General features: G+C 40.4%; 2 protein-coding genes across 2 annotated transcripts; one reads left to right on the plus strand and one right to left on the minus strand.

Moving 5' to 3' along the window:
- Positions 1-519: 519 nt before the first annotated feature.
- slc12a10.1 (solute carrier family 12 member 10, tandem duplicate 1) lies at positions 520-16974 on the minus strand. Its single transcript, XM_076990682.1, has 26 exons — positions 16624-16974; positions 16120-16260; positions 15968-16043; positions 15775-15870; positions 15551-15690; positions 15238-15348; positions 15044-15155; positions 14726-14856; positions 14540-14624; positions 14244-14401; positions 13859-13966; positions 13649-13772; positions 13323-13424; positions 4186-4341; positions 3972-4071; positions 3782-3893; positions 3575-3709; positions 3338-3444; positions 3079-3161; positions 2921-2989; positions 2598-2702; positions 2369-2480; positions 2195-2281; positions 1215-1350; positions 953-1020; positions 520-658 (listed from the first exon to the last, which is right to left on the minus strand). Exons 1-26 carry the CDS (start codon positions 16972-16974, stop codon positions 520-522), a joined length of 3144 nt encoding a protein of 1047 aa, XP_076846797.1.
- Positions 16975-19697: 2723 nt separating this feature from the next.
- On the plus strand, positions 19698-27603 carry LOC143491554 (kelch-like protein 26). Its single transcript, XM_076990694.1, has 8 exons — positions 19698-19878; positions 21134-21918; positions 22636-23078; positions 23440-23562; positions 24168-24287; positions 24524-24774; positions 25228-25398; positions 25492-27603. The coding sequence occupies exons 2-8, from the start codon at positions 21138-21140 to the stop codon at positions 26015-26017; spliced, it is 2415 nt and encodes an 804-aa protein (XP_076846809.1). The 5' UTR covers positions 19698-19878; positions 21134-21137; the 3' UTR covers positions 26018-27603.
- Positions 27604-27980: the final 377 nt, after the last annotated feature.

Here is a 27980-nt window from a genome sequence, read left to right on the forward strand (position 1 = left end):
AGAAAGAGTAGACACTAGTTAATAGATGGGGAAGCGTAGACACTAGGCAAACATGGGGTAGATTGTTAGAGCACTGTGGTTTTCCCATTCTAGCATTATGTGATTTCACAACTTCATTTACCCAATGTATATTAAGATGGTCTGTGTTAATGCACTCAGTTCTGAATGCCACACTCTGGATGTGGGTATAAATTTACATGGTTGGCACATTGTTTTTGTGATTTATATGATATACATGTTTCAAATCAGCCTGGTTTAATAAAAAAAAAAGCTATTTTTTATCCAGGACCAGTCAAATCCAGCTGACACTACACTACATATTAAGAATGGGCCCTGAGCATACTGGATGGAGTTTGAACTAAATTATAAAGATACGTTTCCAGTAGGACTAGGCAGACCTGGCAGACCACTGCATTAGCAATATTAATCCTAATAGATATATTAGATATCTTTGTTTTCAAAGGAAAATTTGTTTTATATACATATTTCTTGATAAATTGTAATTAGTTGCTGATTATGTTACTGGCAGTAGAATGTGAGAACATTTTGCTGGTTTCCTCTTATAAGTAGGACAGGACAGTGTAGTCCACAACTCAGGGTATCCAGCCATGCCATGTAGAGAGAACTGGGGCAGTCACTCTGAGGCACAGGTAAAGAGCTGTTACACACACACACACACACACACACACACACACACACACACACACACACACACACACACACACACACACGCACACACACACACACACACAGAAAGCATTATAAGAATGAAGAAATCATTTATGTTAAGTAAATGTGAATATGAGAATAATTTAACACCAAGTCTTCAGTGAACACCTGAAGTACATTAAGGATGTTCAGATATTATTTGAATGTGCATTGTTCAGTTATGACATGAACAGAATTTTTATTAAACACATGTTAATGATTATCAACTGGTACCAGTACTTACACTAAGACCAGAGCAGCATGTTTGGAATTCCTCCGGATAATCTCATTTAATCTCACCTTTTTCTCAGACTGCAATAAAAAAAATCAGTCACAATGTGATCAGCAGAAAAATGATTTACAACTTGATTTACAAAAAATGATCAAAGATACAGTTCTTGCACCCCCCCACACGCACATGTGCGCACACGCACACACACACACACACACACACACACACACACACACACACACACACACACACACACACACACACACACACACACCTTGAGTCTAAATGCATCCATTTGTTTGTCTGAGACTTTCCAAGGACATTCTGACCGTGGCTCCCCCGTTGACCCCTCCCCTTGCTGTCCCTCTGTGAGCCTGAAGGACGTGACACACTCCTCAAATCGCTTCAAGCTGCAGAAAATGAATGTGCGTCTGTTTGAAAAGGATCAGTTTGAAGGCGACGACTTGTTGAGTGTGTTTATCATTACAAGTTACTTAAGCGGGCTTGGTCTTTTTTGACCATACTCCAGTGAATACTCTCAACATGGAACTACAAATCAGTTTGGCACCCTTGATGATCCTCAGAAGAACTTTTACATTTTCCACATAACTCTACCTGCTTATTATCAGAACCAGTTTGGTGGAGTTTTCCCTGCAACATTTACCATTGGCTAAGGCAAACACTACAAAATATTATCAGTAAGATAATGTATTTAAGTATTTTAACAAGGATAATGATATTATTACCATAGTCTAATGGAGGCAGTTTAACATAAAAATCAATGTATTAAAAATCAACAGCCAGAGCATTGTCTTTGTGCAAAGATGTATAGCTGACGATCAAAAACATGATATTTGGTAATATTTACAAACATTTAGTGATAGTGATATTGGTAAAATATGGGTAATTTTAGGAAAAATCAGACCAACTGTTTTAGGCTGATTGATATTTAGTATTTTCTTCTAAACGAATGAATAAAACAATTAATGAAATGAATAAAAGGAAACAATATATGTTTATGCTCAGATTTGAACTAAAAGACCTTCATAGTGGCTTGTTGTGACACCACTAAACCATGATTCATACAACCAAAGTTAATTTACTGCACGTGAGCCTTGAGCTAAATTTAAGAATATTCTTAAGTACGAGGTTACGAAGTAGCCTACTTAGTGTTACAAATATTTTAGGACATAACAAATTGATTAATCAATGTATTGATAAAACTTAAAAGTACTTATGTCTTGACTGACTTACGTTTTGGAAAAAGGTGGCCGTTCGGTATCTGTCATCACTATGACATCGTGGACGTCTAAACGAAATCTTCGCAGTAAAGCCACCATCCTAAGGACAGAGATTTACTGGACATGAAGAACAGAGCAAGCGTGTGTAGAACAGTCAGCAAACAACTTGAATTGAATGGAAAAATACTCTTTGCGCTCATTCTCCATGGTCTTCTGCTCCCCTATGACAAACACCCGAACTTTACTCTTCCGCCAGCGCTTTCTCCGGGTCAGCAAGTATGGCACCAGCAAAGTCAGGCCTGAAACGGAGTGGAAAGACAAGTATGAGATGCTTTTACAAAATCACCACATCACTTCGGGAATTGGAATGCAACCGTCAAGCTGTTGCTATGGCTATCATGGCAGGCATGTCCTACCTCCATCATCAGAAATCCAGTACACGTCTATGGTCTTCCTCCCTTGTTTGTTTTGAAAAACCGTTCGGATTTCATCATTCTTAATGTCATTTGTGTTTTCGTCATCTGGGGTAGAGTAAAAAATAAAAGAACAATAGAGCCATAGAAAACTACGGCTTTCTGATTTTAATACTAATGGTTGAAGCAGACCACTAGATGCCACTAGCTGAATCTTTTTGATACTAAAATAAACAACTAATATATGAGAGCAGCTAAATATGAAATGGAGAAATTGTTTTTAGTAAAAGGTTTATATTTCATAGCATCAGTGAGACTTTCTTTACCTGATTCTCTTCCTGAATTCTGACTGTGGTCTGACTCGATTGCCTCATCAGATTCAAATCCCGCGTTTGCTGTGAGAGAAACACACCCGTTACTTTCCAGAGAACTGTTCCTGAACTTATTACACAAAAGTGTCAAACATTGCCAAACAAACGCACACCTTCACATTGTAACTCCTCTGTAATATCCAGTCCATCCATCATCCTGAGAATACACACTCCGTAGTTGGAGTCGAAAGCATCGCTGACGAGAGAAAATTATAAAAACAGAGATGGAAGGGGTTTTAAATGCCCTTTGCTTTTAATTCAGATTATAATACCAGACAATAGTTTGTTAATTGCCACATGAAAGAATGTTAACTAATACCAACTAACTGGCATTAACATCCAGTTAATATTTTTAGTTTTGCATCTACTTACTATATAGTGTTCACATAGTCCTCCAAGTCATAGGGTGAGCCCTCCTTCCAGTTAGACTTGAAACCTAAGACCAATGTATTAGGCTTCAGTTTTCCCAGACCAGAAGCCTTTGAAAGGAAATAATTTTTTTTTAATTACATCTAAAACTCATTGTTTTGACAAATATTTATATGTGTAATCAGTAGAAAGTAGGAGGTAGATCAGCACAGACTGATAGTCAATGTACATCACATGTACCTGCATAAGATGGCGAGCTCCTTCCCTCAAGCTGTCTGCTTTAAAAGGTGCATAGAAAGAACGGACCTTCCTACAGTTCAACCATTTTACCAGTTTGTCTGTTTTGCCGTGGGACACAACTGACTGGCCATCATCCTGGGAGAGATGTAAGAAAGTAAGTACTTCTCCAGGCCAACTTCACGAAAGGTGAATGCAGTGTCCTATTACCATGAGAATGTCTCCACAGATCATTAGGCTTATATTTTTTGTGAATGAACCCACAAAGTCCACTAGAGCTGGACGCAAGTTAGGAGGACCAGTCAGAACCAAACACTGGGGCCTGAAAGGAGCATGATGGTTAATATTAAACAACATGAAAATAACATCATACAAAATAATATTTTTTTCTCAGTTTTACCTGAAATTTTTGACATGGTCTTCAACATTAGAAAGAGAGACAGAATAGGACAAAGCCATGTTGTAGGTACCGGCCTGGACTGACGAACCCCAATTCACCTCTGCAGTAAACACAAGACTATTATAATGTTTCACATCATTTTTGGAATCCACTGAATGTTCAGTGGCTGTTAAACTGTAGTAACCAATTAGAGATGAAGTGAGTAGTTTCTCACTTGGCTTCCTATATGTAACATAGCCCAGTAAGAAGAATATGATGCCAAATGTGATGAGCGCCGCCCACCAGGTGAGCAGGAACATCAACACCACAGAGACGACAGCCCCAAACAAAGCAGTCCATCGATTGTAATATTTGAACGATGGTCTCCAGCCTACACAGAGCAATAACGCTGCGGTCAGTGAAGTAATCCAGTGAAACTGTAGAGAGGTTAATTTATTGTTAAACCAAGCAGTCAACAAGAAAACAAAAGCACAATATGATTAAACATGTGCATCTATTTGTAAAATGTTAATGATTTTGTTACTTAGCTACAGTTATGGACGTAATTTTGATTTCAAAAGTGGGGGAGACATGGATTCGTCGCTATTTAAATATTTGGTTTTAACCGTAAAAACTGGGGGGGACCAAACCGGCTTTTGAAAAAGTGGGGGGGACATGTTTCCCCCGTCCCCCCCCAAAATTACGTCCGTGGCTACAGTAAACTACAATGTTAGCCACAGCACAGTTTGACAAGAACATTTAGTTTCCAGAGATTGTGGCTTGTGAATTGAACATACTGATAATGTTTTTGGTGGAAAAAAGGTTTTCTTTTCTTGTATAGTCATTTAGCAGTCACAAAGCAGGCACAAAAAACATCCTAAAGACAAAGCATATTTTATGGTGGATTTATATACACACAATGTGTTGGTAATTATTACGCAAATTGGATTTAAGTATCAAAGTTTTTTTTTCCCCCATTAAACTCGTGGAGGGTATTGTGTCTCAGGGCTCTTTGGATCACTGAAATTAATCTCAGACACCTGTGATAATTAGTTTGCCAGTTGAGCCTAATTAAAGGAAAACTACTTAAGAAGGATGTTCCACATTATAAAGCAGGCCAGAGGTATTTTTTCTGTTGTTGAAAAATGTTAAATAGTGCAAATTTTTGGCTGATTCAGAGCACAGATGGGTTCGTGCAGATAAAGGCAGAATGAGGAAAGTTTCTTTCAATTGTGCTTTCGACACAATTGATCATAGGATCTTGCTAGAAAGGTTAGAACGCTGGGTTGGAGTCTCAGGCACAGCCCTTTCATGGTTTCAGTCTTACTTAACAAATCGCTATCAGTTTGTAGAGCTCAATAATATTTCATCCAAACGTACAATGGTTAAATATGGGGTCCCGCAAGGCTCCATCTTAGGACCACTATTATTTACATTATATATGCTACCATTGGGCACAGTTATAAACAAACATGGTGTCAATTTTCACTGCTATGCGGATGACACTCAACTTTACATATCAGCCAAACCCGATGACAAACTCAGTTTAGGAAAAATTGAGGCCTGTGTAAGAGATATTAAATGCTGGATGTCTCTAAACTTCCTACAATTAAATGAGGACAAAACAGAAGTTCTCCTTGTGGGCCCTAAGGCCGCAAGACAGAAAATTCCTAATTTAATGCTTAATCTTGCAGACTGTCCCATTACACCTGGCACAGTAGCCAAAAACCTAGGCGTCATACTCGACTCCGACCTATCATTTGATAAATATATAGATAATACTACTAGGATAGCTTTTCTACATCTCCGCAACATTGCCAAATTAAGAAATGCATTATCACAGGATGATGCAGAAAAATTGGTGCACGCCTTTGTTAGCTCTAGACTAGACTACTGCAATTCACTACTGTCAGGATGTTCAAATAAGAATCTAAATAAACTTCAAGTAGTTCAAAATGCCGCAGCTAGAGTTCTGACCAGAACTAGAAAATTTCAGCATATTAGACCAGTCCTATCAGCCCTGCATTGGCTCCCAGTTAAATTTCGTATTCATTTTAAAATTCTATTATTAGCATACAAAGCACTACACGGGCTTGCTCCTGAATACCTCCAGGAACTTATTTCCTACTATGAACCCCCACGTCAACTAAGATCACAGGGTGCTGGTCTGTTATTAGTTCCACAAATTAACAAGGTAACAGCAGGGGGAAGAGCCTTTTCTTATAAGGCCCCCCAGCTTTGGAATAATCTTCCTAAATGTGTCCGGGACTCTGACACAGTCACAATCTTTAAATCTAGGTTGAAAACCCACTTATTTAGTCTAGCGTTTGATAATTAATATCCCCCTTAGATAAAGGTACAGATCCAGGGGTTCATAGACGAAGGGTTTTATGGTAGACTGGGGTGCTGGTGCTGTCATCCTGTCACTGCTCGTGGTCACTCAAGTTTGTTGACAGTGCAGTGGACGGATGCCATTGTCTCAGAATGCCCCCAAGCCTATGTTACCTTCTGGTTCTGCCTTTTTTTAGCTAGGCTGTAATAATTTAACTTAGTGCCGGAGTTGCTGCCACACTCCAGAAATGTTTATAATTTTACCTGTCCCGTATATGTCCTCATACAGAGCTAATTTTCCCTGTTTCATTTCTCCACATGGCTGCCCGCCTGCTTGAGGAATAATGAGATGAGGAGAGACAAGCGATCCATCCTGGCCGGCCACCTCCTGCCTAACCGGATGCCTACACCATGATGGACATTATTACATCTTTTTCGGTCTAAATGGACATTATTGCATCTTTTACATTCTGTCTACATTCTGTCTATATTGTTGTTGTTGTCATGGTGACCGGTGTCGGCCAGAGGAGGATGGGTTCCCCCCCTGAGTCTTGGTTCCTCTCAAGGTTTCTTCCTCATGCAAAAAACTAGGGAGTTTTTCCTTGCCACTGTCGCCTTTGGCTTGCTCACTGGGGGCTAGGACTCGGCACTTGTAAAGCTGCTTTGTGACAACAACTGTTGTAAAAAGCGCTATATAAATAAAATTTGATTGATTGATTGATTGATTTCTGCTAGGCAAGTTCATTGGATTAAGAGAGCAGCTACTAAATTGCCATCACAAATAAGCAAACAGGTATTTGAAGCTGCTGGTGCCTCTGGAGTTTGACGAACTTCAAGGTGTAGGATCCTTCAAAGGCTTGCTGTGGTGCATAAACTATTCGGCCACCCAAAACCAGTGGTCACAAGCAGAAACGGTTGCAGAGGGCCCAGACATGCATGAAGACTCATTTTCAAATCAATAATAAATGGAGTAGTGGATGGTTGGTGGATGGCCACCTCAAACAAGGCTGCGACGTCAGCCGACGTCAGGTGGCAAAGTCATGTTGTGGGGAGCTGGTAGGCCCCTTTAGGGTACCCAAAGGTGTGAAAATGACCTCCGCAAAGTATATAGACTTTCTCACTGATCACTGCCTTCCATGGTACAAAAGAAGAACCATGCTGTAGCAAAATCTTCATGCCTGACAATATCTCATGCTGAGAATACCTCTGTGTCATTGGCTGCTATGGGCATAAAAGGAGAAAAATCATGGTGTGGCCACCGCCCTCCCCTGACCTCAGCCATATTGTGAACCTTTGGAGAATCCTCAAGTAAAAGATATTTTAGGGTTGGATACATTTCATATCAAAGAAACAGCTCTGGGGGGCTATTACGACATCCTGCAAAGAAATTAAAGCAGAAAGTCTCCAAAACCTCAAGTTCAATGGATGCAAGAATACAAGTAACTTGACCTGTTATGATGTTTCTGATTGAAAGTAAATTTTGATTTTAGTAAATGTGACCAATTTGCAGTTCTTTAAAGCTATAAAAGTTTTTTAACTCTGTTGTGCATAATAATTTGGAACAGTGCATTTTGAGTTTATCATTGGGAGGTTTGTTAAATTAAATCTGATTTAGGCTATACTCCAATGGATCATGACTTAAAAATTATACTCACCATAATTTGCATTGACCATTTAGGGAAATCACTTAAATCACTTTCATAAAATCACAAATTGCATAATTGGAACATGGTGTATAAAACAAATAATAAAATATTATAATAAAATGATAAACCATAGAAATTTCCTAACTGAACACAGGTCTAAACTAGAAGGTATTGAGACTCTTCTTGAAGGTGCGCAGAGATGAAATGTCTCTGAGCTCCTCAGGAAGAGTCCCACAGCTTAGGGAACACAGCTTAGACCGTAATGGCTGAAAGCACTCTCCAATCTTTAACCGGGTTTAGGCAATAACCAGTAGATTGCGGTTTGAAGACCTCAGAGACCTGACAAACATATCTAAAAACATTCTGAACTCAGACGCAGGTGTGAAATAGAGCTCTTTTGGAGAGCAGATAAATTAGCGTTAAAATAATGTACTGTAGTCTTGATGTGATAAATGCATGGAAAAGTTTCTCACTATCAGCATGAGAGAGCATGTCTCAGACCTTAGCGATATTTGGAAGGTGAAAGTAAGCTGTCCTTCATGTTGTCATGATGTGAGATTTAAAGCTGAAATGCACATTCTTAGCACATTGTTTGCCATTCACATTAACTTGATTTAAATACATAATTTCTTTGTGAGTCATTTCTTTATTTAACTGCAGAAAATTGTTAGACTGTCCATGTCTGTACATCGCCTAGGCACTCAAACAGTGAGCTAGTTAATTTTAGGGCTTTTGGTTCTAAAAAAATGTAAAGTTGATTGTCATCTGTGTCAGGGCTTGCTCGGATGTGACTCCCCAGACCACCACTAGCCAGTTCCAGGCGGGGTCTCCACGAGCCAGTTCCAGGCGGGGTCTCCGCAATCAGCAGTGATCTGTCACACCTGATGTCACCCGGTAGGGATTTGTGACAGATCACTGCTGAATCGTTTGGTCTCTATGACTCACGTTGCTCAGCCCCTTTCTCTGGTTTGGTTCCCAGTTGCGGTCGGTGTTTCGCCACCAGTTTCCCTTATGTTTGTTGTTCTGTCTCCTGCTGTTTTTCGAGTATTTACCTCCTGTGCCCTGGCCTTCCTCAAGTTTTCCCCCTGCTGTTTTTCTTCCTATCTGTTTTTGCATTTGTTTGCTTTTGAGTTTTTTGTGGTTTCTTTTGGTTGTTTTGGTTATTTTGCAGGTTCTCCTGAAGATGGTGCAACGACCTGATTGACATAACTATACATTGTTAATGTGGTAAATGACTATTCTAGCTGTAAATGTTTGGTTTTTAATGCAATATCTACATAGATGTATGGAGACCCATTTCCAACAACCATCACTCCAGTGTTCTAATGGTACATTGTGTTTGCTAACTGTGTAAGGAGGCTGATATTTTGAAAACCCTTGTGCAAGTAGGTTAGCACAGCTGAAAACAGTTTTGCTGATTAGAGAAGCTATAAAACTGACCTTCATTTAAGCTAGTTGAGAATCTGGAGCATTACAATTGTTGATTCGATTAAACTCACAAAATGGCCAGAAAAAGATAACTTTCAATTGAAACTCGACAGTCTATTCTTGTTCTGAGAAATGAAGGCTATTCCATGCGAGACATTGCCAAGAAACTGAAGATTTCCTACAACGGTGTGTACTACTCCCTTCAGAGGAGAGCACAGACAGGTTCTAACCAGAGTAGAAGGAGAAATGGAAGGCCCCACTGCACAACTGAGCAAGAAGAAAAGTACATTACAGTCTCAAGTTTGAGAAACCGACGCCTCACAGGTCCTCAACTGGCAGCTTCATTAAATAGTACCCGCAAAACGCCAGTGTCAACGTCTACAGTGAAGAGGCGACTCCGGGATACTGGCCTTCAGGGCAGAGTGGCAAAGAAAAAGCTATATCTGAGACTGGCTAATAAAAGAAAACAATTAATATGGGCAAAAGAACACAGACATTGGACAGAGGAAGATTGGAAAAAAGTGTTATGGACAGACGAATCAAAGTTTGAGGTGTTTGGATCACAAAGACGAACATTTGTGAGACGCAGAACAACTGAAAAGATGCTGGATGAGTGCCTGACACCATCTGTCAAACATGGTGGAGGTAATGTGATGGTCTGGGGTTGCTTTGGTGCTGGTAAAGTGGGAGATTTGTACAAGGTAAAAGGGATTTTGAATAAGGAAGGCTATCACTCCATTTTGCAACACCATGCCATACCCTGGGGACAGCGCTTGATTGGAGCCAATTTCATCCTGCAACAGGACAATGACCCAAAGCACACCTCCAAATTGCACAAACTATTTAGAGAAGAAGCAGGCAGCTGGTGTTTTATCGGTAATGGAGTGGCCAGCGCAGTCACCAGATCTCAACCCCATTGAGCTGTTGTGGGAGCAGCTTGACCGTATGGTACGAAAAAAGTGCCCATCAACCCAATCAAACTTGTGGGAGCGGCTTCTGGAAGCATGGGGTGAAATTTCTTCAGATTACCTCAGCAAATTAACAGCTAGAATGCCAAAGGTCTGCAATGCTGTAATTGCTGCTAAGGGAGCATTCTTTGATGAAAGCAAAGTTTAAAGTAGAAAATTATTTCAAATAAAAAAAAAAAACATTATTTCTTGGCAACAGCCAAGACATCATTTCAGTGTTGCCCAATATTTATGTATTTATTATCATTTTTTTTGTGCAGCGAGCCAGGTTCATCTGGGTCATAACACTTTTGTTTGGGAAGGGTTTTTTGTTTGTTGCGGCATTTGCCTGCCAGCCAGATACTTCCCCTGGAGTCTATAGTTTCTTTTCTCTTTTGCGCGTTGAGTATTGTCCACGATCTTTTTAGTTCCCATTATTATTTTTCCCCATGTTTATTGATTATTTCTGTTCAAACGCGTTGCAGTTCTTCTGTGTCATTTAAGTTTGAGTTTTTCCTTGTCTCCCTGTGTCAGCCTGCCTCACACACTCTTCAGCGTTTATTGTGGTTGTAAATAGTGCAAGCCGGCACTTGGATCCACTTAATCTCAGTATCATCATGCGGTGGCTACTGTTTCAGCAAGACACTGCGTTACAATCTACATATCATTTTAATGATAGGTGATAACAGAAGCATATAGAGGTTGAACAGTAAAGGTCCAAGAATTGATCCTTGGGGAACCCCGCAAGTTATTTTTTGATGTGTGGAGGAAGAAGCACCTAATGCAACATGTAAGCACTATTTAGTTCTGGAGCCGATCAAGAAGTATTTCATGATCAGTGTCAAGAGACACTTAATTCCAGAAAAAGAAAAAAATATTGAGAGTTTGCCTGCATCTTTTTTGCAGTTTTAAGAATACTAGGGAATTCTCTCAGTTACAGAGATTAACAATTGTTAGAGCAGGCTTAGATAATGAACTTAAAACCTGCTTTAAAAAGTATGTCGATAAAGGGTCTAATTCACATGTGTAGAATTTTAGTGATGAAGTCACATCAAATTATATTACCATGACAATTTCTTGGAAACAAGACATATTACAATCAGGCAGATTAACTGAAATTAGGGCTGACAGTCTGTTACTGCTTCCGGCTATGTTCTGCCTTATGCTGGTAATCTTGTCCCTAATAAATGTTACAAACTTTGTCATCTGAAACAAATTCAGGGAAGACAGAGGAGGTGGGGTTTACTAGCTGGTCTATACTCCTGAACAGAGCAGCTGGTTTATTATTGGATGCATCAATCAAGGTAGAGAAATAATCTTTCTGTGCTGATTTCACTTCACTGTTATAATTATACTGTGTTGTCTTATAAACGTCAAAATGTACTTCCAATTTTGACCTTCGCCAATGTCTCTCAGCCTGCCTGCAATCTTGCCTAATTTGTAAAACAGATGGGGAGTTCCTCCAGGGCATCCTAATTCTGCCAGAAATAATTTTTTCTTACTTTTGATGCCACAAAATCCATACAATTTCTAACTCTGCGTGTGTGTGTGTGTGTTTCAACTAACTAATTCCCAGTTTCCTAGAGGGGAGGGAGGGACTGTAGCCTATCGTCAGCAGTGTTGCGAATAACGCTGTTAAAAATAACGGCGTTAGGTAACGTCGTCATTTTGTCAGTAACGGGATAATATAATTAGTTACTTTTCCTGTCGTTACAACGCCGTTTACGTTACTGGTCATTAAAAGCGGTGCGTTACTATATATTGATATACTAAGGCGAGTGGACCGCTGCCCAGGCTAGTGAGGAGTAACAGATCCCGATAGGTCACAGTTCTCGGTGTAACACCTGTTTAACTTAACAAGTCAGTAAGCAATTGGCTAAGGCAGCGTTATGATAGCCAATCAGAGCCAGTGTTTTTACACGTGCGCCGAAGCACGCGAGTGACACGACACAAACGGAGAAGAGGCCGAAATGACGTCAGGTGCAAGCCGAAGAAAACTAGAACTTTCAAGGCGATATAAACATTATTTAAGAAAATACTTGAAGTTCCTGAATGTCTACCAGACTGGGTATTTGATTTATTTAATTAAGAATAGAGGTTTTATTGTTAAGTTTACTTCTGTTGTAAACAAACCAGTTGTCTCAGGTTGAGAGAATTTAATTTAATTTCATAGATATAAATGCACTTTATATAGTGTAACTGTTTACTTTTGCTTTTTTTTCCCAAAGATTTGGGATTTTAAAGGATTTTATCCTGCACTGGTCTGTGGATGTGCAATAAATATCAAAAGTTAAACAATTTTCTGATCTACTCATTTCAACTGACTGTGAAAACTGCTTTAAAAAAAACTTAATTAATTTGCATATAACCTTTTTTTAACTGTAACACAAATAGTTACTTTCCCTGGTAACGAGTTACTTTTATTATAGAGTAATTCAGTTACTAACTCAGTTACTTTTTTGAACCAGTAGTGAGTAACTATAACTAATTACTTTTTTAAAGTAACGTTCCCAACACTGATCGTCAGTGAATATTAAAATCCCCTGTAATCAAAACAATCAAAAGCAATTAAAAACCTATAAAGCATTTCTGCAAAATCTTCAAGGAAGTCTGTATATAGTTGTGGAGGATGATAGGTAACCATCAATAGATCTTGATAATTACAGTTCATGTATTCAAACACAGAATACTCCCATAATGAAACCTGCTTACAGCTGAATGCTTTATAGTCCAAACAAGCAACACCACCACTTTTCAAATGTCTCTAGACATCTTGTATAGTGGGTATAATACATTAAACACACCTGCATGAACTTTCACCTTATCTAAACTGTGTTACTAGTAACACCATACCCATATCAATCAATCATGAAGCTTCTTAGGAACCTATTATAATAAATGGTTGTAGCAATTCAAGAAGTACTGCTCAAACTAACCAATCAAATAAATCTGAAGCTACATTTATGCTTTACTTTAAACGCCAATGAAGTGGATGGTAGGAAGTTGTGGTGGTTTCTCACCTGGGGAGTTCATGATGGAGGCATGGAAGCAACTGAAGTTGATGAGTGTGTAGGAGCACAGAAAGAAGTTTGAGATCAGAGGTGCAATGACGTTCAGCTGGGCTGAAAACAGCAGAAGAAAAAACATGGGAGTGCACAAAATTAGACCATGTAATAGATAAAGAAAATGAAAGGCTTCATTTACCTGATAACAATAAACACATCAAAACATTCTCATTTCAATATGAAGCACAGTTAACCTCACTTCCAAATGATCACATGTGGCTAGTGATAGCAGCTATGAAAACCCCCTTTCTAAGAACATAATCTTTCTCCTGAAAACTCACCAATCAGAATGAAGCACAAAGCAATTAAGTAAGTCAGGATGTAGGCACGCAGTGGCTCATTATTTTTTCCATAACCTTTTGCAAAGAAGCCTATGTATGGATATATGTTGTCCCTGCAGAGACACTATATGAAAAGAAAATGATAGATGAATATGCAAAATATATATATAATAAAATAAACCCCTATTAAAACTAGCTGGTGATACTTACCTGGAAGACCTTCGGGGCAGAGACCAGGAAGGCAAGGGCAGATGACAAGCTGGCAGCAAACACGCCAGCAGTGATGAGAGGCCCGAAGCCTGAGACCAAACTGAGCACCTTATGGACATAATGGACAATTGCAAACACACAAAACACTAAACGTGTCTGGTACAGCACCCTGCCTTTATCTAATAGGTTTGGGGCATTTTGACAATAGGCTTTTAAGACGATGGTTTTTATCTGATACCAATAACTAATCAGACCATTACTACAGAAATGGCTGCAGACTGAGAGAATAAATTGGACTCATTGAGGACCATTGTTAAAGAATTGCAGCTTGGAGATGATGCCAGTTGCATAGCAGCTGTCAGTGGGAGTTGATTTCAAGACATACCTGGAAGTTGTTGGACAGACCAAAAGAACATGTGTGGGTCTGCTCGCACTGTGTGAAGTTCCAGCCGAGCTTGCATCCTAAACCATCACATGGCTCAGAGAAGTTCAACGGCAAACTATCATTTAAGTTCCCCGAGGCGTCACGTACCACACATGCACCTGACAAAGCAGGAGTCAGAGAGAATGTGTGACACAAAGAATGAAGGGCCCTGCTAAAGACTCAGTAAGGACAAAAGTCAAGCGCTAACATCTGCAGCACTTAGTACAAGTGCTGCCAGTGTAGTATCAACAACTTACCTACAGTTACGGATATTAATATATAACTAAGGGTTGTCCAGAAGATGGCAGATAGTGTTCCTTTGGGAATGGCAATCTCTGGATCCTTTCAAAAAAAGAATAATGTCTTTACATAATTACATGTTGTGCTATGGATGTCTTGTGCTGGGTTACCATTCTTTTGTGTGAAAATGTTGGTACAGGCACCTTCAGGTCTCCTGAGATGTTGGCACCTGCCAAGATTCCAATAGCAGAGGGGAAAAAGATGGCAAACATCTGGAAGAAATCTCCTTCTGACCCTCTCCAGTCAGGAAATAGATTTTCCACAAAGATCTCAGCTGAAAAGGGAGGAAACTTCGGTAAGTAAGGAAAAATTGGTAAGCCAATATCAGAAATGTATGATCAGAATGATCTCTGACCTTTAAAAATTACATAAAAATTCTATTGTTTTATTAAAATCGAAAATTGAATATCCTGAATTCCATAATGTCAGCTTTTTAGGTTGCCTTGGCCTTGAACCAATACCTCTATAGTTGAAGAAACCCATTGCTTGCTTCTCTGGAGTGGCTGGAATCACAGTGCCCACAAAGTAGTTGATGAAGGTCACCATTAGCACAAGGAAAAATATAATTTGGGTCTGGAGAAAAAAATTGGGGATCCTTATCTCCAGTCAAAAGTCAAAGCAGCTAAATAGGTACAGGTTCAGTATTGACATTTACCTTTGACTCCCATTCCATTCCAGCCAATGAGATTAACAAAAGCAACGTGACTGTGATGGTACCTATGATACGCACATCGTTTATGTCATCCACCATGACTGCATTATACTCCTGTGTCATAAAACATAAAAAATATTAAATTGAACAACAACAGGGACATTTTTTTCTTATTAGCTATTATGTGCCTATAACTCAGTGTTCAGCATTCCAATCCAAGGACACTGTAGGACTGGAAAATTTGGGAAACATCCATTTTGAAATCAGTACTGCTTTTCTCAGTGTATCAGTGAGATTGCTTTATTCTGTTTCTTACTACGAGAAGGTCTCGGACAGTCTCTGCGAACCCCACAGTGTTGAGGGCACACCCCAGAGCATTGGCGAAGGAAAACACCATACCAATTGGGCCTCCCATTTCAGGGCCCAGTGTACGTGAAATCATAAAGTAGGCACCACCTGACGGACAGGATTAATAGAATCATAGAGTCAGAATCATGGAGGAATAGACTATAGGTGGAAATTAGGTCACTTGTCACTTACCAGATGATACCCTCCCATTGGTGGAAATGGCTGACACTGATAATGAAGTGATTGAAGTTACCATGACAGACATGATGATAATGACCCAAGTGAGAACTGCAGGAGAAACGTTTGGAACATTGACAATGTCAGCACATACAAGGACCTACAGGAAAGCATTTTCCTCCATAGTTGTTATAGAGGTTTGACTTACTGATTCCTGCCTGAGATGTAATCCAGGACAATCGAAGGAACAGAATAACCCCCCAGATATTCAACATACAGCGAATCTGCAACCACACAGAAATATTACAGAGTGCATATGTATGTATGCATATGTGGGCCGGGCATGTGCATTACCCTCACCATAACGCCAGTGACCCAGCCAAAGCGGACTGGTTGGGTGGTCTTCTCCACTGAACCGCTGTCTTTCTCCTCAACCTGCTCTAGAACATGTGGCAGACTTCCTGTTCCCGAGTCTCCCATATTACTGCTTAAATCTCCATCCTGAACCACACACAACCACGCATTTAAATACATCATCTTGACTGAAACAAAATGAAATAGCTTCTACACGTAAGTAACTGAAATAATTTCTTCATATCAATGAAAGCTAGTAACAGTCACATATAAAGTCTAAAATAAGTATGTTTCTGCCATTTTTTTGTGCTGAGAGCTTATTAGTTTTTGAGATTAATCAAATACAAGAACACAAAGTGTCACTAATGTGAAGCATATTTGTATTTTGACTTTTTTTTGATTTTGTGAGAATCTGAGTGCATCAATCAGTTATAATCCAGCAACATGGGGTGCTTTGCATCTGAAACTCAAGGTAAAACAATGGTATGGATTGAACTGGTTGAATCTCACCTCAAAGGCCTTGCGGAGGGTCTCCAACGATGGCCTGCTACGACGTAGCCGGCCCGTCGCGGTAGCGTTGGAGTAGAACTCCAGGTGAGGCACAGCATCCATGTCGCTGTAGATAGACGGGCGTCGCCCCTCCTGCCTCGAGCCCTGCTGTTCGGATTCCTGCCCTTGGCCCTGTGGCTCCATGTTGATGCTGACCTCACCATTGGCGCCATTAGCTTGGACACCTGCCGCAACACCCCGGGCCAACCGCCAGGAGGAGTACTGCGGAGGTGCCTCTTCGCTGAAGGAAAAGCGACCTTGAGGCAAGGTGTCCTGCTCCGATAGTCTGCGCCTGGATATGTAGTTCCCCATTGACCTGCCACCTCGCTGACCACAGCCCTGCTGGGGAGAAAGATACTCAAAGAGTCTAGGAAATTATAGGTATTGGGTTTTTTTCCCAGTTCAAGATGCTTTCAAGAATTCCCCTTCAATAATCTTTCAATCCAGAATCATCTAATCTTGTTTCTATGATGCATAATTCAGGACTTGTTCAAATGACTTTTCCTGTCCTTGCTGTTCTCCATACCATAAAACACTGCAAACAGGCGTTCATGTTCAAATGGTTGCATCGTCACCTTTTCATGAACCCTTGACTGTAAGCAAGCATACTTACTTAAGTCACGGCACAAATACATATTTCATTGGTGTGACTGTGAAACCATTAGGATTTTTTTGGGATGGGAAGATAAGGGCCTTAGTCTCATTCTCAGTTCTGTGATGTGTTTACACAGCTAAAATGGATGTGGCGTTGCTTGAGTAAACATCTAGCCAATTAAAGATGGACATGTAATAGTTGGAGAAAATAAATCATTAATAGTTAATGGATGTGCACTGACTTACAAATCAAAAATATCTGATGTTCTTTCCATTTGATTAATTATTATCCTTATCAAATGCAGATCAATTTGATTTATCTTACATTGCTAAAAGTGTAACCTTGACATCTAAGAGAATGTTTAGAAAATGTAACAACATATTACAAATGTAACTTTAAAAGAGCTCATTAAACATTGAAACAAATAGCAAATAAAACAATTGATGCATTATTTAGAAAAGGTTTCTCATTTCTATTTATAAAATGTACTGAATGTAAAAACACATCAATAAAACATCCATAGTACTGTGCACCAGCTTGTTTTCAAAATGGTAAACAATGTGACAAGCCTTACCTTAGTGTGTTCAGATAACTTGATCCAACTCAAAACTGCCTCTTGTAGCTTATCACAAGTTTCTACATTTATACCCTCGCTTTTGACCTCACCCCTCCCATACATGTGGGTGTGGGTGCTTCTGCACAGACTACACTGCAAATCTTTCACTCAATTCTGAACGCATTATAAGAATAATTCTGAGAGGATTACAATAATGAAACAATTGGACTTCTTTTTGATGATCATCATGATGTGGGCTTTTTTATATGTGTTTGTTTTTAACTTTGGCATCAAGTGAGATGAAAAATCACAGACAAGTGATACAAATCCCAAAATGTTAATTTTTTAACCTGTAACTCAGGTACGAAAGCCTTTTTGTTGGAAAAACAAGACTATATTTACTAGCTGATATTTTTTCTGTCTGTCTTCATTTGATTCACTCTTTCTATCCTCCTGTCAGTTTCTGGGTCAACTGTTGCATGCAATCATTAACCTCATAACAGCGTTTAACATCGAAGTGAGCCGATTATTAGATCAGCTACAAGGACACCAAGACCATAAAGTGACAAAAAGGCACTGTTCTACCTTTAAAATGTCTCACTTACTTTTATGAATTTCACAGAAGGGACTACAGGGTCACAAATAATTTTAACCTTGAAATTTAAGACACAAATGAACAGTTATTGTTCTGTCTGGGAGCTTTGGCGCAAGGTGATGGTAGAAAAGAATTTATTTTGTTCGTGACAAATTTTTCTCATTTCAATATTCCTGCCATTCTACTGTCACTGATTATTTCCAAGCTTTTAATTTAAATGAACAAATTAATAATAAACAATTAGATGCACATTGCAAAATAGTAATAAGAATTTATTAAGGAAAGAGGAATAACCTTAACAACAATAAATGCCAATGCCAATATTCTGTTTTCAATCTTAACATTCAAAAACAGAAAACATGTTTTAGAATAGGTTTTATGAATATTAATGACAAGACCTCTCCTTCTAAACAGTTTCTTTGGTGTTAAAAACTGGCACAACCTTGTAAGCAAAGCAAAATCAGTCACCAGGATTTTAGAACATAACATTGACCTGGATTGTTATATGAAAAAAATCACATACATTTTCATTTGATCTCTGCTGACATGTTTTAGAATACTCACCCTTGACTTCTGCAAAATTATCTATAAGGAAGTTGTATTTGATCATTCGTATAAGCAACTCTTTGTTTTATGCAGAATAATAACTATGTTCATATTTGCATTTGCTTTGTGCAAACAAGCAATTAACTTTTCATGGCAATGTCCATTTACCAAGAAGCCACTACAGATTGCAATGAAAATTGTTGCAGTTCTGTAGCACACCTTTCTTTCTGGGATACTCATTAAAATTGTCACTCTTTGTGAATTCAGCTCATCATAGACTAACAAACTACTAAAAGAAAAAAAAAACTAATTTCAGTATGTTGTTTACCCCAAAACCTGTCCGTGTGTATGTCTGTGTGTGTAACAGTACTTATAATTTTTCTGCAGTGAGTCATCTGCACTGATTCACAAACTAAAGGTGAAAATCACATATTATTTAGGTCATGGAGACACAAAATATAACAGCTTCCAGTTACAGAATAATCAATATCCCATTTTCAAGAACTTTGCTCAAGGTGGTTTATGGCCATAGGTGACAGAAATTTTCAATAAGGTATCATAGTATCATGTTCTGTGCACAAAACAATTCGAATCTATTTTGCTCCCATTGTTTCTCTAGTGAATTATTGTTAAGTGCAGGAAATGCATGGTGGCACTTTGTTGCTTCTGCCAAATGGAAAGATACCCAGTGCCAGAATCTATTATTAGTGAACAGATACTAGAACACTCCCTTTGTCCTGGGTAACCTGAAAACGACCCACGGTTGATCTGCTGCTGTAAACCAGCTGGAGGTGTCAACAGCACTAGGTGTTAAGAACGTAAACTGTAATTTCATGCTTAATTGCTTAAATCAAAAGCCTGACTGCTGGGCTTACGCTATTCCGTGGTGCAGTTCATCTTGGATTGTCTCGTGACAGACTAGTGGTAAGTTTTTAATGTTGTCATGTGACTCTCACAATTAATAATAAGATACCCATTCTATAACTCAACAGACATTCCCTTAAAAAGATTTTTAGTTACTAACAGCACTGTTAGCCTTGAAAAGGCTAGAAAACATCTGTTGTTTACGTGAGGCCTCTGTCTCATCACAGTGCCTAGTATATAAAAAGCCCAGATAGCAGATAGCACCTTTGTTAAAATGTCCCTCTTACATACTCCCTCCGACAAGCTTCATACTAGTGCCAGAATTCTGATATATGTAATAGTGACATGGAGCAACCAGAGATGTTTTAGCTGAAAATGATCAAAGTTTTTCTTTTTTTCTGGAGAGCAGCTTGGAATCCTCCATGGTAACTTAGTGCTGAATGCCACTCTTAATCGTTGTTTTCTTATGGGAGACTCATGGACACAGATGCTGTCTAGTGTAAGGGATACCTGTGGGTCCTTAAGGGTCCAAGACACACACATGCACTGATCTTTGAAGGACATCTACTACTAGGCAAAGGAGCAATAGTGCTGCATTTCTTCCGCTTGCAAAATGTCTGCCTGATTGACAGAGACCTTTAGAAACTCGTCTGGAAACTCTTTTTTGTTTTTGACAAGCATGTAGGCAAAACTGAACATGTTGTAGATGCCAGCAAATAGAAAATTTAATTAGAACAACTGACTCCAAAGTGCTAAATTTCCTAGATGTTGACACACTTTTAAAATCAATAACCAGGAAAATTTAAAGTATATTTTCAGTGAACATACGCACATGTAAAATGCTGTGTGCCGTCTTTGTTAAATATTATCATTTAGCATTATACACTAGAAGATTATTGTAAAATTTTTTGTACCCATTATATCCAGGGAATTTGTGTTAGATTTTCAGTGAATTGCTATGAATAACTATAGACAGCAGAGATTGGGCAAAGGACACCTAAACAAAGGGGTTCACACCAGAGCCGGAGTGGTTAATCGGGAGATTCAGGGGGATTCCCGATGGGCCGGCTCATGTCAATCTCTAGTTTGGGCCGATTGGGAGGAAAAAATAATTTTGGGCCGGATTTGGGCACGAAACTCCAAGGCTGAAAAAAGGGTACACTCCAGCCCTGGTTCACACTAGCAAAGATAAGTTCACACTTCTCTTGGTGTACTTAAATTCAATATCTTGAATATCTTATTTTTAATTATCAAAAACGAGATATTGGGATTTGGTGTTTTATTTTAAATTAAATGTAATTTGTTCCTCTTACAGAACTATGTCCCTGCACCAAACCCAGGAAAGGCGTCAGGAGAAACAGTTATCTCTACGCCAGCGGGTGGCGCTGTTTCAGTCCAGTTCCTCAGCTAATGAGAAAAGTGACAGAGGAAGCAGCGGAAGTGGGCTAAGGAAAGGATCAACAAAAACAAACAGCTCTTCTTCATCATCCCTTCGTGTCCAAACAAACACAAAAAATGCTAAAGTTAGCAATGCTAGCATGGCTCCTCCCCCGTTAGACATTACCACATCACGTACCCTGCTCCCAGAGAACTGCCAGGACCAACAACTCCGCCCCTTCATGCTGCCCTCCCACTGTGACTCGCTGTTCTCTTCGTTACATGGTTTAAAAGAGGAGGGGCTACTGCTGGATTGCATCTTACAGCTCCCAGGAAGTTCCCACAGGGTACACCAATTAGTGCTTGCCACTGTCAGCCAAAAGGCAGAGGAGTGGATTCTCTCCAGGCAGATTCAACTTAAGGAGGTAAATTTAGGTGAAATGGGCGAGCCAGAGTGTCATATAAGTCCTTCAGGACTAAAAGCTGTTCTGAACTTTGCTTACTGTGGAGAGTTGGATGCAACTTGCACGGAAGATCTGGAGGAGATGCTCATTGCTTGCAGGTTATTAGGGGTAGAGCGACTGCCGCAGGTGTACAGGGGGGAGGCCCCACCCTGTGGGAGAGCAGAGAGACAAAACAGCCTCCAAGTCATCAGGGAACTGTGGGAGAGACATGTTGGCTGTGATGTCATCATAGAGGTGGAGTCTGGAGAGCGTTTCCCTGGTAAACTTGAAAGAGTGCTTTTGACAAAATAGCCTAAACTAACAATTTGAACAGGTGTGAGAATGTTTTTACAAGTCAGGTTGTCACCTAACTCGAGTCAAAACCAACACAAAAAACATTTTAAAAAGCCTTTTAATTTTAATAGCTTTGAAAATCTATGTTTTTTTCAAAAGCCCTTACTTACACCTTTTTTGTAATAAATATTTAATAATCTTTGCTTAGAAGGTGCTTGTGGAATTAAAGGCAGTATACTTTCATATGACCCTCTGCCTTACTGGTAGTAATGCTTTATGTTTTTGAGTCATTTTCGTAGAAGAAATATATAATTTATATTGAATCAGTAACTCATGAATGGGCTGCAATAAATATTTTATAGTTTGTTTGGTTTTCTGCTTCTTCTGAGAAGTGTGAAGCGATTGCACAGAACTCACATATCTTTTAAAGTAGGTTTATAAAAAGACACGTGTATTCTGTGTGTACCAAACTTGATTAACTTGACTTTAATTTTAAACCAAAATATAAAAAAGTGAAAATCTGGTTTGTGGAAGCAAACCTTTTTGTGAAATCTGGTTTGTGCCATAAATTTGATCACTTATTCTCTAATACCATAATCAATTATAGCCAATCATGCACACTGAATTCTACATTTTGAATATCACAATACTGGAAGAAAAACTCATTTCACCCTCTGTCTGTCATTATTTGTCTGCCTTTCAGCACATCGAGTCATACTTGCTGCTGGGGGGGACTACTTTCGCGCCCTCCTTTGCGGAGGGTTACGCGAATGTGAGCAGGAGGTGGTCCGTATCCAGGGCGTAGCAGCCTGGGTGCTGTGGTCACTACTGGACTTCATCTATACTGGCCAGCTGAAACTGGGCAGGCAGAACGTGTGGGACCTCACCGAAGCAGCACTGCAGTTTCAGCTGCAGGGGGCGCTCACACTCTGTTTAAACTTCCTGCAGGAGCATTTAGACGACACGTCTTGTCTGGACATCCTGTGTTTAGCTGAGACTTATGGGCTGCGGCAGCTTGGTGCGGTGGCGGAGGATTACGTTTTAGCCCACTTTCAGAGGATCACAGAGGGGGAGAAGTTCAAGGATCTCTCCTGCCCCCTGCTGGAGCGTCTGTTAGAGAGAGACACACTCAATGCAGAAAGTGAGGTGAGGTCTGAACAGGAAACATACAAACAGAGACCATTTTCCTGAAAACTTCAGATGTTGCATTACAAAACAAGCAGCACATGTCTGTGTGTTTGCATCTTACTGGCTGTGCCAAGATTGCTAGGAGATATTTAAAAATATCCCCGTATATTTCTGAGTGCATATTCATGGAACTCACATAGAAACAGATGAAACTAGACAGATGAATCTCTTGTGGCTGGTTGCTATGCCACACTTCTCTGCAGACTTACTTAGACTATTACTGGCTACTTCTACGGTGCATCAAAAATAGCATTCTGTTTGTGGCCCCCACACTGAAAACGCCGCCTCACTGCATTTCATCCCCTCCGTTTCTGTCAAGGTCGTGTTATTCAGGGCAGTGATGAGCTGGGTGGTGGAGGATGAAGCCCAGAGGCTGCGCAGTCTCCCCACACTCCTCCGAAGGATCCGCTTCCCGCTAATGACCCCGCGAGACCTGGAGGAGGTAGTAGCACAGATGTAGAGACCGCCAAGGTCGGGTTTACCTAGTAACGCACTAGCACCAGAGTCTGCATTTCATACTGATATGTGGCTGGATGGAGTCTATGCAGAGGGAGTAAGACGTATAGATATGAAGTATAGATATGAAGTATGAACATGAAGCTGGCTAGATATGCTCAGAGTGGAAACCTTTAAAACTCTTTCAACAGGAAATGCAGGGGGCTTAAAAGAAAGGATAAATCATACAAATGATGGGGAAATAACACACTAGGCCAGGATTATAAAAAAAGAAACAGGGGGGAAAAACAAAAAAGAACAAAACAACATGTACTACTTCTATAGTTTTAAGCTATTAACAGAAAGCACACCCCAACTACACTAGTCTATACAAAGAATAGTGCTATTCTACCAGGTAGGTGATGGCAAATTCCCAGAGAGAAATATTGCCAAGGAACCAAGTGGAACCAAGGAAGTTCACTCTAACTCAAACACAAATCCTAAAGTTCTCTAAACCTTCTCAAATGACTCGTATCCCACAAGCCCAAGGGTGGAAGTGTGCACCTCTGAGCTACTTCTGCTCGTTCCTCTCCTCTCTGATTATTCCCCCAGGTGCAGGGCTGCAGATTGCTGATTAGAAGCCCGGAGGGAAGAGCAGCCTCGGAGGCAGTGAGGAAACTTCTGGAAGGAGAAAACACAACATCCGACTGCAAACCGCGCACCCCTAATCAGGTAGCAGTGTGGTGTGCCAGTAATTGACTTGTAATGTGAATCTGACCAGTGTTGCTATGTTAATACATGCAAATGAACCCCTGGCTCTGTGAGGAGCCACTGGCGATTGGGTGTGCGATATGATCACACGTTATTGTGACAGACAGCTGCTGCAAACATCACTTCAGGTCAGCAAGTTCAAACAAAGTTTCAAGTACACGGATCTTGACGGTAAAGGGGTCCCTTCTGTCAAACAGGTTCTGGTGCTGGTGGGTGGTGACTGTGTCAACGACAACTTTGAGCGGCGCGAGCCCAACCACTCCCTGTGGTTTGCCCGCCGTTTCCTGCGTGGGGAGGGCCTAATCCGGACGGTGGAGTGGAAGCTCCTGGCCCAGCTGCCGGATCCGTCTCGACTTCGCCACTGTGTGTGCGTGCTCAATAACGTGCTGTATGTGCTGGGCGGACGCAAGTACTACGGACAGCTGGACATACTGAAGTCTGCACTGAGGTGATGGCTTTGTGTGTGTGTGTGTGTGTGTGTGTGTGTATTTGTGTGTGTATTCCATTTTGTGGGGAGCAGGTGTATCTCCAGTGATAGGAAGCTGTGAAAATGGAACTTTCATGTAAAAAACCATTCAAGAGTGAAGAGGCTTAGTTGTAGTTAGTAATGCACAAAATGGTAGAGTTAAAGGAAAAAGTAACCTGACCAAAAAATGGGCTCTTGGCCAAGGCAGGTTAAGGGGTTAGAGAGAGGAGGAAAGAAGAATCCATGAGGGTTGGAGGGAAGTTAGTGGACAGAAGGCTTTAGAGAGCTGCTTTTAAGTAATCAAGATGACAGGTGTGGCTGATTGCCCCTTGATTACTGATGAGTCACTCTGTGCCTCCCTCTGGTGGTCAATGGTGGCCTAGCAGATCCTTACACCTCCCACAGAGTTTGTGTAATGTGAGCACGTGTTCTCAGATTCGACCCTGCCAAGTGTAAGTGGGAGCGATTGCCAGATATGGTCAGCCCCAGGGATTACTTTGCTGCAGTGTGTCGGGGAGGCAAGGTGTTCGTCATGGGCGGCAACCACGACGACATGAACTGCCTGGACTCTGTGGAGTACTACACACCTGAAGACAACACCTGGAGGTGCAGTTACACCTACGATTATACAACGAGCTTTTTTTAGGCAAAAATTTGCATTTACTCTGTAGCACCATCTGCCTCTTCTCTCTCCGCTAGGCTGGCTCACCCCTTAGACGTGCCCATCTGTGGCCATGCGGCTGCAGTACTGGATGGAGAGATCTACGTGTCAGGGGGCTGTGAATCCCACCTCCACTGCCTCCCTTGCATGTGGCACTACGACCCCACCCAGGGCTGCTCGAGACGCTCTCCAATGACGAGCGGCGGGGGGCGTGCCGGTCACGTGATGTTGACCACGGAGAGGAGGCTGGTGGTGGCCGGAGGCCTGCAGCCCGCATGGAGAGGGTTCAGCGACCAGCTGCATTGCGAGGCATACGAGCCGCTCAGCAACTCCTGGACAGCCCTCCCCCTCCTGCCCCGTCCTCACCTCTCACCTGCCGCCACAGTTCTTGATGGTCGGCTGTATATCATGGGAGGGTCTTCGGCTGATTCAGCTCGAGATACGCCATGGGTTCATCGCTATGATCCTCGGGGGAATAGTTGGGAGAAACTGGGGATGATGCCTCGACCTTTTGCTGACCTCACAGCATGCACACTTCAGGTAGCCCTAAGCCTTCAGGGTTAAAACGGAGGCAGAATTTGCATGTTGGCAATGATGGGCTAATAATGATGCTTCCCTCACAGCTTTTTTTAAAGGCAGAATGATCAATTTCTTTTGCGCAGACAAAGATGATACAGAAACACTTTAATAAGTGATTTAAGTGTACTCTTTACGACAGAACGTTACTGCTTCATGTCATAATAAAAGTTGCAAACACAATGTGGCCCATCAGGGTTTTAAACGAACATGTACACACACTTAGGTTCACCTTGCTAGTACTGGGTTGTACCCCATTGTCCCTTTAGAATGGCCTTAATTCTTTGTGCATGGATTCAACAAGGTTTGATTACAGTTGATATTGGAAACAGGTAAAAATTAAGTTAGGGTAACTTTTTATGCATGAATACATTTGATTTATACCACCATTGTATCCGTTTTTGCTTTTGGTCACGTTTTATGAAATTAGTTAATTTACAATATTTTGTTATTTCATGGAATATTGTACCACTGGTATCTCTACATGGGTAAAATGTGTTTTGTTTACTTGCATATGAAATGAGTTGGAAAAAGTAGACAATACTGCTTAACGCTCTGGAGGACTGTCCTTTTTCAAAATGTGTGTGATTTTTTTTTTCTGTGTGTTACTTGTATGCGTCTAAAAGTTCCAGGACTTCTGCAGCATTTCACTACATCCACATGCACATCTCCTACCCGTAAACACCTGTGCTTATTTTGTTCACAGCTTTGCTTTGAGCAGAACCATAAACTTGTTCTAATCTGCTCACCATGACACAGATGCAGCATGCAAAGAGAAGCGTAAAGAACCTGAACTTTTGCATTTTCTCTTTTCTTGGTAACTAGAGGATGCATTTCTATCCTGCAGAATGCTCAGAGATATCAATATGTTATTTAAAAGGGTTCTGTAATGCAAGTGAATTAGCAAAATGACAGAAAATCTGACTGATGGAATTTATGATTTTCACTGCAGAGTGCTTTAGAGCAGCAAACTTCTTTTTAGTGCTTTGAAGAAAGGGCTACGGCATTATCAGTTGACCATTACTCTCTATGTACATGCAATCAACCCTAGCCAGCTACCTAGCTTCAAACAGTTACAAGGGAGACAGGCATTGCGTTGTAGCTAATTGAAAAGCCTTTCTCAAGGCTAACTTCAATTAAAAACTCAGAATTCAGTGAGGTCATCAAACACGCAAGGTCGGCTAGCTCCAAATTGAGAGAAGGTTCGGAGACTTGTCTCCAGAAGACAACAAATACATGGAAACAAGGAAAATGTCCAATAAATGAAACCACATTAAACAAGTACACAAAAGTGAAGACAATGAGAAGCGTGGTTCATTAACATTCCTCTGGAAATGCCCTTTTTGCTTATTTGCTTTGGTGGCAGTGGAACATTGCCAGGACAATGCTTCCAAGTCCCCCTTAGAATTACACTGCATGCCATTTAAAACATGTCCATATGTGGCTTCCCTATGAAAACTCATAAAGTGAGTAATACAATCTACTTTTATGTTTCCAATTTATACTATTCAATAGAACCTTACAGAAAAAAATGCATAGACACTACATTATGTACAATGATACATATCTCATATCTATTTATTTACTTTAGGAGAGGAATACAGTTAACACCATTTTATATCAACAGAACAATTTCATTCATTTTCTACATATATTTAATATGAAGCACATGTATACAATTACACATTCATGTTCAAATGTTATTTTAAAAACAACTCCAGCAAGATTATCGCACGCTTGTGTAAGATTGTAAGTTTAATGTTGCTCATCATGCCAGTAAACTACCTTTCCCTCTCATATGGAGGCCAATGAAGGAAACATTAAAACAAACAAACAGAAATGTAAATGTGAAAAAAATATGTGCACTATTACTTGTACAGACCAATTTCTGCAGACGCTCATGGGTATGTTTTCATACATAAGGGTGTTCAGACAATGCCTGGAAATGATA

The sequence above is a fragment of the Brachyhypopomus gauderio genome, unplaced genomic scaffold (assembly GCF_052324685.1).
Source record: "Brachyhypopomus gauderio isolate BG-103 unplaced genomic scaffold, BGAUD_0.2 sc77, whole genome shotgun sequence".
Lineage (NCBI taxonomy): Eukaryota > Metazoa > Chordata > Actinopteri > Gymnotiformes > Hypopomidae > Brachyhypopomus > Brachyhypopomus gauderio.